Source organism: Larus michahellis, chromosome 1 (genome assembly GCF_964199755.1).
Source record: "Larus michahellis chromosome 1, bLarMic1.1, whole genome shotgun sequence".
NCBI classification, from domain to species: Eukaryota; Metazoa; Chordata; class Aves; order Charadriiformes; family Laridae; genus Larus; species Larus michahellis.
Window position 1 is genome coordinate 38305291 of NC_133896.1, and position 12663 is coordinate 38317953.

The 12663-nt window shown below is 39.8% G+C and overlaps 1 protein-coding gene across 10 annotated transcripts in view; it reads right to left on the minus strand.

Annotated features, from left to right (window-relative positions):
• The window catches only part of GRIP1 (glutamate receptor interacting protein 1), a 337148-nt gene that overhangs the window by 48759 nt on the left and 275726 nt on the right, over nucleotides 1-12663 (minus strand). For all 10 annotated transcript variants that reach the window (XM_074572573.1, XM_074572555.1, XM_074572588.1 and 7 more), the window contains exons 8-9: nucleotides 3823-3970; nucleotides 2039-2208 (exon numbers count right to left, since the gene is read on the minus strand). In XM_074572573.1, coding sequence (XP_074428674.1) covers nucleotides 2039-2208; nucleotides 3823-3970 — 318 coding nt within the window. The remainder of the gene's footprint in view (nucleotides 1-2038; nucleotides 2209-3822; nucleotides 3971-12663) is intronic.

Below are 12663 nucleotides of genomic sequence, written 5' to 3' on the forward strand. Positions count from 1 at the left end.
AATTTGAGCTATTCCAACCCAGGGTTGTGTACCGTGAACATAAAACTAATGGGGCAGCAAGAGAAATAAGTATTTGCAGCACAGTGTACATGAAAAAAACCTGGAAAAAAAATCTGATCTTTTATAGTGCTCTCCGTTTCATTTTAGGGCTAAAATTTCAATTTATTTTATATACTGACTATCTTGCCCATTTTTAATTCTTAACATGTTCCCGTGAGACCAACAACTGAGCTCAACAGATACAGCCCTAATGACTCAGCTTATCCTAGACACATAAAGGGAGCTTTTCAAACTCTGCAGCGTCTAGGCCATACCACACCTGCTGAAAGGTTGTTTCCAAGAGGGTACTTGCTCCCATAAAGCATGTTACATCTTGAATCAGTCATGATATTGGCATAGCACCACCTGGTGAGGGCCTGGGAAGGAAGGGCTGTAAACATTCTAGTTATTCTGCCTTGCTAAAGAAAACAACTTTTATTACCTCAGGGAGATTTCTCCCCAAAAGATGTGCTTATCTAGCTTTTCCAGATCCCCTTGATATAATTTTGTAACGGCCAGTTCTTAACTCTGGCATGGTGAAAGCGTGCCTTTTTCTAAGGATCTACACTGGGTGAAGGTGACTAGCACATTAACAGCATTAATTTGTTTTAAATGTTGGTTAAGAAACCAACTGCTTGAAGTAATACAATCATCACACAAATCTTTGGGCCTGGTACTCATCTTCCCAAAAGAAACACTCCTCAAAGGTTCTTTAAACAGCCAAAAATTGATTGTGTGACATCTTTGCTTTAAAAAAAAAAAGATCTGTTTGCAACGTACTGTCATAACCGAAAAGAATGGATATACATTGCAAAATTTGGTCTCCATCTCATTCTGCTTCTGCAGTATCACTCCTTGCTCCCTTACCCCTCTAACTGGCTTAAGTAGAAAGGGAAAAGAGGTGCAGCTGAATAATGGAAGAACATGGTATCACAAGGGTTACTCTTTTTCACCCTCATCTTGGAGAAACTAGGGTCTCCTCAGCCACTAGTTCAATATTCACCACTCTGACAAACTGACTAAAGCATCACTTACCCAGGGACAGCCTGGATCTTAGAAAGATGTCAAAGAACATGTAACATTTCTGACATTTCTAGACCTCAGAAATCTTGTCTTGGTCTAACAGGGACAGAAGCACAGTATCAGAGGGTCAGAAAATGGTACCGCTGGTTCATGCTGCAACACGGGTACCTCCTCTCTGTGTATTTGATAACCCTTGTTACTTCTTTGACATCCACCAACATGCAATACTTTGGACTGAATTTATGAATACTGTGAATTAGCCACTTTCTCAGGATTAGTTAGAAGACAAGACAGGCAGCCCCCATCTTCAAATACTAAGACATTTTATATATATTTGATTTGAAAATGGAAAGCCATTCTCTTCAAGCATGTTGGTATGAAATAAATATCGCGTGGGAAAAGGGCTAGGATCTAGAGAGCTGTTTCCAAACAAACCTTTTTCACAAATACTGACAATGAACCCATGAAGCAATCTCAGAAATACTTCAAAAGGTGATGGCAATAAACAGTAATGCTACTAACATGAGAAAATACATTGGGGTTGGTTTTTTTGAGGTATTTTAGGGGAGAACAGGTGTTACTAATGAAGTGGTCATAACAGACTATCAAGTTGAGGCTGTGGTCCTTCCTCCCCCTCTAAATTTAAGAAGCAATTCAGAGATTAATTTACTGAAGTACCTAGTTGCCCCCTCAAAGATTGCAGTAGTAGAGTCCACAGGTGTCTTTATGTACATCTACAAGTGTGCAGAGCCATTTCTCAGTAAAACATTTCCCTCTCTGTCCACAGGAATCTCAGAGGGTACTTAAGGCTGAGAAAACACAGAGCTGCTCAGAAACTGCAGAAGCATAACCTGGGGAGCTGAAACAACATTTACAGACATAACTGCTGCCGATAGCTTTCTTGACCGTTCAGCAAGGGCAGGCAAAGTAAAAGACAGAAAAAGAAAGGAGTATTCGGTGCTACAAATCTTCTTACCGTGCTCTGGGCCTTTCAGCGCTAGCCGTGTCTGGTGGTGAGGAAGGATCTCAAGTTTGACGTTATCCGCTGCATTAGCCAAAAATTGTGTTGCTTCTGCCAGTGTACAGTACTCCATGCTGGTGCCGTCAATGGACAGAATATGGTCTCCTACATGTAATGCACCACATCTACATAAAAGGGGAAAAACTCGGTATGATCAGGTATGCTCTTTGCTTGGAAAATGAGTTTTACTGCCTTCAAACTGGTCATGACAACTATGAGCGTGTTCTTTTTTTTCGAGAGAGATTTGTGTTTTGTAGGCATTGTCACTGGTCAGACTTTATATCTATTAGTACAAACCTTAAAAACAATTCAGTTAATACAGTATATGCCAAGACATCACTCACAGAACTGGAATGGGGTATCTGACTATAAAAATATGCGTGAATGGCAGCAGAATAAAATGAGAAGAGCTTAAGGAGACTCAAATAACTTGGTCACATATCCCTCACACAAGCACCCAGTTCATCATTTTTTCAGTTATAGTTCAAACATTTATTAGTACAAAAGCTGTAAATGATGATGAAAATATGCAGTAGTCAAACAAATAATGAAACCAGGGCTAGCATGGTGACTTCAGGAGTGGGGTGGGGAGGGGGGCTATCTGCTAAATCTCGCTGCACTCAAGAGACTGGCTACTGGATGAGTTGAGAAATGCAAACACAGCAGTCAGCATCCCGACGTACCAGTCAAGTGGACAGCTCCTTTAATTGGTTACCCCCTGCGAAATGGGAAAAAACAGAGGGAGAAAATTAAAGCATCCTGCACCATTGAACTGGAGAACACCCCTGGATCAATGGCCGTCACTCTCAAAATTTCTACTGTAGGGAAAAGCCCACAGAGGAGCTGTAGACTCACTGCTACAAGTGGGTGCTACCAAAAGCACCGTTGTCAAAGAGGAGTTACAAGGTAGGGTGACTGGGGACATGCAGGAGGAATTTGCTGCTGAAACGTAATATTTAAGGATTTTTTAGATAGAGATATGTATATAGAAATATACTGTATATGTATAAACACATACACACACACACACACACGCGCACACACCCCAGAAAAGATCCCACAGCTCTGTTAACAGAGGCTTAGACCACTGGGGAGAACTACCTATCATTTTTAAAATGGTCTAAATGGTTTTATTTAAAGGCTTAAATGAAGTGAAGAAATTACTGCAAAATAACTCCAAGATACAGAAGCCAGTCTTCCTAATACCTCAGCCATATTCTAAAATATCAATAAAAAAAAATCCAGACACAAGGAGTTCTATTTCACTGTGCCACAAGAATGAGTGATATATTCTAAAAGAACACTTCAAGGTTGCAAAGCCTCGAAATTTACTTCCCTTGACAGCTGTTCCATATCGTATGCTTACTTTAAGAATTCCAGTGGGTTATTTATTTTTTTAAAATACTAATCTCTGCTGCAGCATTACATTTCTTAGAGCAGACCTCTCAACTTCTGTGTTGCATAGTGCAAGCAGACAGTCGCACATCACATAGGAGCTGTCTTATGTCATTGAATATTATGTGAATGAGCTGAAGAACGTGGTGCCCTGGAAGCCTTAAACTCAGCAGTATGGAACAACAAGCCAACAAAGCGCTAATTTTAAGACCTAACAACCTTGAGAGACATCTGTTTCAGTGAAAGTCATCAAAAATGTAAGGGTTTCTTTAAAACCAAACGAAACAAAAGTAGAAATCAAATGGATGTATGGACCTGCAGTGTCAGCCCTCTGTCACACTCACCTGTCTGCAATACTCGCAGATTTGATTTTGTCTATGACAATGACCTGTTTGTTGCAGCACATCGAGGTAGTTAGTGCAACCCCAAGAGCAGCACCAGGAGTTTTGGCAACTTCAACCAGCAGTGGCCCAGATGCTGTTGCTACTGAATCTGTTAAAATTAGACAACAAAATATCAGTATTATACCAACGTGGTCCTTCCGCCATTTTCATATTTTGTCACATAAAATCTCCATTGCTATTCTATTTCTCTAACCAGGTAACACACCACATAAATAAATTCTGGAATAGCATCAGTTTAGGTGTTCTTAATGTCGAAACCAACAAAAGCAAGAGGGCGTTTGTGAATCTGGGATGTCGAGAAGCTTCTGAATGTTGCAGAATCAGAGATGGACCAGGTTAGGGAACAAGGATGTGTAAGCGAATCGTTCTCTTGCACAACTAAGCTAAAAATCATCTGGAATGTAAAAACAGGCATGCTGAAGAAACAGAATTAATAAAAAAAGTAGAAAATTATCTGAAAAAAATACGAACTGAAGTGAATAGGTCAGAGAAGGATGCTAAATTGATTTTCAGAAAAGAAGGGGAAGGTCTGTGGACAACAGCTATAATAATTAAATGAAGAAGGTGAAGCAAGGGTGTACCAGAAATCCTTCACAAAAAGAAAGGACAATTTAGGAGAAAATGGAGAAAGTGCAGGAGGCACGACAGCTAGATATAGTAGGAGTTAAAGCAAAATGCATGTAAGAATGTTCAGAAGATTCTTGTAATATCCTGTCACTGGATAAAGTACTGCCATGCAACAGGGCACAGAGAGTAAATGACCAACACTGAAACAAGAAAGCACAGAAGCAGGAGGCAGCAACAGTCATGACTGATGACTATGGAGAGGAACTATGCCCAAGAGAGACAAGTGCGAGACAGAACAAAGAAAAAAGACAGCAGGCTGCTTCCTAAATGCCAAAACAAAGCAGGCAGTGATAAGGGTGAACTACATTCTGGAGACTGCCTGCGAATTTCTACTAACCGATACCTATCAATCAACAACTGATCTCAGTGGAGTAAGATACAGTAAGCAGAGGTGTCATTTAAGGACACAGAAAGACTAAGACAAAAAAATGGATATCAGAAGCCTTTGGAGGTGCTTACAATCAGAATAAGCCAAAAATGAATAAGAAAGCACTTATGCTGGAGCAAAGTTACTAAATATCCTGCTAGCAAACAGGAGAGATTCATATTCACAGAACACTGGAGCCTGCCGTAAGAATACTAGGAAAATGTTCAACTGAGATGTCCCTCAGAAGTCCCTGAGATTGAAGCTGTAAAAACACTGCAGCTGGGCTTCAAAGTATGGAGAAGATAGATATAAGATATGCCATTCAGTCTTAAATCTAGAAAATCAGTCCAAAACATAATTCTGACACAGAAGAGAAAGACTGTATGTAAAACAGTGTATTATCGTAGAAAACTAACAAGCTATATGACGGTACAAGAAACTGAATGAGAGCTTGATTAACTAACACTCAGCTAAGGTGCTATTCCTAGAAAGTAATGTAGGTAAAATGAATACAGAAATGAAGTGAAAAAGATGCTTTTATGGAATAACACACAATAGCAGTAAAGCATCAGTTAATTGTTATAGACCACTTTTTTTCCCCCCACAACTTGAAATAATTTTTATATTCTTGTTGTCTTTTTTCCAATTAGAAACCTGAGGGTTTGAAAGTGCCCATTCAATCTGAGTGATTAATTTTTGTGCCCAACTGGGACTGATTTTTGAAAGCTGAACTTCCACAGGCACTACCAAAATAAGCTGCTCCACAAATCTGAACCAAACTTGAAATTGTGATCCAAAAGAAGAGAGTCCACCCAGCAGTATTCCTGTCTGGAGCTTCAGGCACTGAATAGCCTTAATCCTGGATGAACTGCCCTCAGCAGCTACCTGTCTTTCTCTAGTAACTAAAGAACGAAGTTATGGCAATCAAACCCCTGTCTTAGATGCCTTGGTTAAGGGTCTAAGTAAGGTAGGATTCACGCAGTGACTTGCATACAGCCAAATAAGCGCATGCAGTAGAGGAGAATTTAAGAATTGCCAAATGCCATTCCTGTGCTGGGAAACAATTATTTTCTTCTTGAATATCCCAGTGGATTCTGGAGCTACAAACAAGCTCGCACTTACAAACGTATGGGAAGAAGACTCAAACAACGTTTGTCATCAGTACCGTGACAAAGGTTTGAACTCACATTGATACAGAAAATGGCAAAGCTCAACTTGTTATTGGCCTATCGCAAGTTCTTTCTGTAACAATTGCCTTGAGGAAAGGAGAAGAAACTAAATGCAAATATCCGTTGAGGATGAGTAAATCTTTCAAGATGCCGCTCCAGAGTTGCTTGAGAAATGCACGATCAGCTTATGCCCTAGTGTTATTTCCCAGGTGCCCGCTGAAATGCACAGGGAAGGCAAACCAAGGCAGCCAGGATGAATAAATAAGATAACTACATTAGAGGAACCAGAAGAGAAGAAATGGAGTGTGCCTAACTGTGGAAAATAAACACAAGGAAGAGAAATCAGAAGCAATAATCAAGCACACATTCCCTGACAGAGAAGGATTAGTTTATCATGTTGAAGTAAAGCATGGATATGAAAAATGAATCATACAGGTATAAATAATTCATGTGTGAAGATGTTTCAGTCATTAAGATATTTACACTGTGACTGAAGCACTTACAAACGATGCTGATTTATTGGCTATGTAATTACATAAGATATACTGATGAATGTTTGCATGAAAAACGCTCTAGATTTTTGATTTTGTTAATAATTTTCCTCACTTTTGAGCACTGCATCTCAATCAGTACAAGAGGCTTGATTAAAATCTCCCAGAGGAAGAAGCATGGCTTTCTGCATGCTAATACATTTCTTCAGCTAGATACCAGCATACCTTTTTTATTTGACAGCTTAAATCATCGGCAACAAGGGTTATTATTCTGAATATACTTTTACGATATGTAAATATACAATATGATATATAAAAACTTTTGGATAAAATAAGCAGTGTTACCACCCTTCCTCACCTCAAAAGATAATCACAAATGATTCTGAAATCGGGGAAAAAAAAACATCAGCCCAACAAAGTGATCACATTACATGTGTTTCCTTATGTCCTTGCAAATGTATGTATCTACTAATCCTTACCTATCCTCATGGCTTGTCAAATCCAGTTTAACAACTGGTGGATGGTGGAGAACAGAAAACCTCTTTAGGATTCCCAGAGTGGGGAAGCCAAGAAGTGAGCTGCTTGTATTAGGCAGCAGAGGATGTACATGTGAAACAGCAGCGCGACACCACCCAAACCATGACATACCTCTAAATGCCCTAAAAAGGGAAAACCTTCAGTCATAGCTCGCAATCAACAATGACATTAAATCCACAGGAAGCCAAACTTTACTAGTTTATGATGTTTGGGTTTTTTCCTTTTTTTTTTTTTTTCCCTTTTCAAAGCCTTCTTGTACTTAAAGCTGGGAAGCGCTGCTCTACTGTGAGTTTGTTCCTGTAGGAACACTGAGCTCTGTTGCTGCTCTTTGTGCTCTGCAGCTTATCACTTCTCTAACTGGAAGGTTTTGGGTGCTTTCTTATTTTTTTTTAGAAGTCATGGCAACACAAGGTGCAAATAATTTTTTTGAGCAGCTTAAAAGAGGCAGACAAGGAGGCAGGATGTCAAAACAGATTTTGACCTTTAGAGCCAGCTGAACCAACTGAAACACACAGCTCCACAAGACTGCTATTGATCTTGCCTGGATGCTGCCGTATCTTCTAGCAATGATGTGAGTGACAAACAAGTGGATACCTAACTATCTCATCGAGCTTCTTCTCTATTAGATGTCCACAGGCTAACAATTTTTTCACCTTAAATTTGTATATAGCAGGTCCATGTAGTCTTCTCTGGTGTCTTGTTGTGACTCTCTGACTGTAAGCAGTAAAAAAAAAAAAGGCAAGTCTATGTCTACGCTGGTTCAGATGAGTAAATAAATACATAGCTCCTCAAGCTTTGCAGTTCTCCCAATGCAAAGTTTTAATGCTTTTGTAGCAATGCATTCACAGATGTAAATATGTCTCACTCCTGTCAAACTAGCAGCCAGTATTTCACAGAAATAATTTTTCTTGTTCAAAAAAAGTGTACTCTCCGGCTCCTCACATCTTTCTTTGTTCCCTTCATGCAAAATCTTTGCAGCCCACAGAGAGCAAGTAGAACAATCCCTCAGGTAGGAGCTTTCTTTTGTCCATTCAGTTCTTGTCAGCACACCCAATTAATTATCTTCTCTCTCTTTTTCTGTAATCCTAATTTTTATACCCAGTACCTGTGTGCCTCATGCTCAGACTAGTCAAGAAAGCATAATTAGAAAGTTAATTAGAACAACAAGACACCCAGATTATATTTTCAAGCAGTAAGCTGCATTAAACCCAGGTCATATGATAACTCTCCTAAAAGGAAAAACCTCTTCTAACCCTAAAGCACAATTTCCAGCACCAACGTGCAAAGATTGGACCAGCAGCTGGGTGGATCACAGAGGTGTATTTTAGTGAAGTTAATGAAGACTTCTTGTACTTAAGGAGAAAATTTGAAATCTCTGACACTCCCTCCTTTAAAAGCAAAACATTGGAACATTTACAGCAAATCAGTTTCAAGAAATCTGTTTGAATCCCCCCATGACTCCCAAATGCCGTACACTTTATTCTTGCTTTCCTCTACTCTGTCTGGGCTCTCTTTTTAATTCATAAAAATCAATTATTCTTTCCAGCAGGCGCTCAGCAATCATACATGCTACTGCCCTGATGTATATGGGGTAGTCATTGACTGTTCCCTGTTGAGTAAACTCTCATAGAAGGATCCTCACAAGTCCTTAAATGCAGAAATGTATGGCCATTTCCTTGAACTTGCTTTCTTTAACAGCAGTACAACAGAATGCAGGGGAGTGTGTGTATTTATGTATGTAAGCCAGAACGAGTTACAGAAAGGGTTCAATACAAAACACTCCATTGCAGTTGGTTCTTACTCTAGAAAGGTTGACACAAACAACATGCCACTGTCAGCACTCAATGCACACGCAGAAGGCAGTTAGAAACTGCAGCAGTGAGTCTGGTATGTATGGCACAGAATGGGACGACAGCAGTCTCAGCTCCTGCTGCCAGACCTGGGCCTTTATTTGCCATACTTCAGTTGCAACAGGGAATTTTACAGAATAACTGATGGTGGGGAATGCCAGGCAGGCATAGCTGTGTCTGTCCCTTCAGAATCAGTGCGTTAGGGACTAGGACCCTTGTTTTCTGTACTAGGTAGTGGGAATTGAAACATTAAAACCAGTTTTTTTCCCCCAGAAATGGCTCAAGATTTCCGGTGACAGACATACCATAGGTTTACCACCAGGAGATTTGAGTATTTGCCATTCCTTTGGAAAGCTAGATTGCTGAAATGCAAAAATCAGTCTCGATATATTTCTTACCAGGCACTTAAAATCATGGCCAGTTGTACAAATTTGATCCCAGGTAATGAACCCAAAGAACAGGCAGAACTTCTAGCAGACAGGATGAATTTTGTTTCTAAGATGTGTGGCTTTAGCAGCGACACTCTCCATACAGACCATTTTGCAATGCCCTTTACAGCACTCCTCAGCTGACAGTGGAGTAACATAAAAGCACTCAGGGATTCTGGGTGCATTCACATCCACTTTTCTTCATTAACCAACAGACTATTCATTACTGTCAAACAGTATCTTAAACTGCATTTAATGAATCCTGTCATTGTCCATGTGGTTTGCTTATTGTATTCTTAAGGACTTTTTTTTTTTTTTAAATGAACACCAACCCAGAAAGAACATCCTTTGTGTCCATTAAAATGCTCTTTCTGTAAGACTGATACACTTAAAGGTATCCCAACTCCTTACCATCCAGTGGCAAAATCGTATCCCTACCTGTGATAATGAGACTCGTAATCCTCTTTCATACCCTGGGCCCCACTATTTCCCTTCTCATGTTTCCCTGAGACTGCCCTAACAATAGGTGATCGACCTCCTCCAATTGTCCACCTATTCCATGGTCTCCAGCAAAACAAGAGCCAAATCCAGAAATGGCTATTTACTTTACTATGCAAGAGAAAGATTTGCTGGGAGCGGGGAAGCTTTTCTCCACCTTTTTCCTTCCTCTCTGTGTGCCTTTCCTCTTCTTTCCCCAAGTTTGTAGTTCACCTGGTCACAGATGTGGAGAGATGAAAAAGCCCACTTTTGGCACTGTTTTTCAGCCACATCCTAAAATATTCCTTAGGCTATCTTGCTAACATTTTTAATTTCCGTTGTAGGGGTATTTTCATTCACTCATATTTAACACCAACGTCTAGTCTCCCTTACACACACAGAGCTGACTGATGTTTATTTAAATACTAAATTTTGGGGGGTGGAAGGCTGCTTTTTTATTTAATACCCTTTCCTTGTGCTCCAAAGATAACTTGATCTCAACAAATCCCTAATCTCCATTTTGCAAAAAAGGAACTATTAATCACATATTTTTTTATATTATCTAATTAAGACATTGAGATTGGGATCATGGGTCAATGGTTTCAAGAGGGAAAGTAGCAGCAAGGAAGAGAGGCAGGAATAAGACTTCTACAGTGTCTAAAGGGCACAGGAACAAGATTCAAGATGCCCTACAGCTGGGTAGCACCACAATCGCTCATTCAGAGCAATATTATTTGATTCCTCATACTTTTGTGATGGTAAAAGTCATAAGTAAACCACAGACAGGGCACTGATGCACAGTACTGGCCTTGGTTTTCTGTTCTACTAATATTGCATAATGTTTGCACCCTGGCTTTGTTCATGCTTCATTTAGCAGAGTAACCTTTTTTCATCTGAGATCTTATGGGAAAACTAGAATCAGTGCCAGCTAGCAAACTCTGATAATGATGTCTGAAAAGCTAGAAGTCATTGACAGTGTTTCTAATTTTCCCCTGAGAGCTAGAATACAAAAAATATTAATAAGCTTAATGACATGTGAGACTTTACCCTAAAATATATTTTGGAACGGAGTAAGCTGGCATTATATATTGCAAACAGCATTTGGGGAGAGAGGATGGTAGTCTCTTTAATAATAAAACAACTATTTAAAAATTAAATATTGCTCTTGTTCAAAGGGTCTGTGGCAGTCTCCAAGGCCCAACTTATAACCTACCATAAAATATGTGTGCTCCTAGTGTTCCCTCGATTGTGGAATATCTGTGTTTCAGGCAGGCTGTAGAATGAGCAACAGTCGTTCTAATTTTACTCGTCTCAGCTAGAATTAAAGGGGCAAAAGCAGTACTAAAAAAAAAGGATAAAATAGTGTCTTTGTCCTTATTGCCAGTAACAGCATGGCACTGCAGCTGCTGGGCTACTAATTGAAAGAAAGCTCACAGAGTCCACAGAAAAACATGAAATCGCTGCTAAGGAAAAAAAGCCACCAATGGCATTTTACACCCTCTCACCTTTAGAATAATCAGATTTCAAAAATGAAAAATAGGAATAATTTCAAGAGTATGCCAGCAGAATGAGTTATAGTGAAATCAGTGGGACCTCTCAGCCTCAGAATGGAAAACGGAGACATTATTCTCTAAACGAATGTGCCACCTATCTCCTCCCTTATACACAAGCCATTTCATACTCTTGTCAACTGACTGGCACGGTCCTTCCATTTTTCTCTTCTTGCCTAATTCCTGTAGTTCTTTCATATGCCTCTAATTCAGCCATGTTCTTCAAATCAAAAGCTTCAGAGCTGCCTTTACCTAATTTCATACTTTGCAACCTTAGCCCCATCATCCTTCTCAGCTCAGAAATGCCTGCTAACCAGCTGAAGAACCGTCCCTGCCTTCGGAGTGCTCACACCAGCGTGGGTGGGGATGTACTCAAAATCCCTTGTGGACTTCCTCAGACTTTCTCTCATGTTCAGACCACAAAAGCCTGCCTAAACCCCTTTCGCTTAAAAGACTTGCCCCAATTCTCGGGACACTCATTCCTGCTACTAATTCTGTTTCAAGCTCAGACATCTTTCATTTTTACTGGGTCCCCTTTCTGATCAAAAGCTGTATTGAACCTCAATCTCTTCATTAATCTGTATCTTTCTTTTTGTGTGCCCTGTTAATTTAAAACTAGATTTCTCTGTTGCTGAATTTACAACACAGAGGGGACATGGCGGATGGAGTCTGTACAGAAGATCCTGGATCTGCCTCTCTGAAGCTAGTCCAAATGCATTTTAAATAAGCCCAGGCTCTGCAATTTCTTTCCTTTGTTACCTGAAAAATGAATACTACATAGAAAATTCAGATAACATATAAAGTACTACTGGAAACTCAAATCTCCACCCCTGATGGCAGCACATTGGTTTCATAACTTGGGAGTCTATAAATACACTTTTATGGTTAGTTTGGCAACCTGGGCCTCAAACACCACCTTTCTATTCAAGGATGGCTCCTGAAAGCCACCCTGAAAAACTCTAGAGCATTAGATTGATTGCAAAATGTTTGCAGAAGTCAGCAGCGATGGAATTCTGCCTGCATTTCATTCCAGGAATGCAACTCACAAATAATTACTTTTAAAAATCATCTCTCAAAATAAAAAAGACACCCCCCCCCCAAAATGATGCAAATAATACGTAAAGTTCTCTGCTGAGACCCTGCAGTACAAAACACTGTTTTCTTAATTGTACAAAGCATAGATAAAATCACAGGGCCACCGAATCATAGAATCGTTTGGATTGGAAGAGACCTTTAAAGATCATCTGGTCTAACACCCCTGCCATGGGCAGGGACATCTTTCATT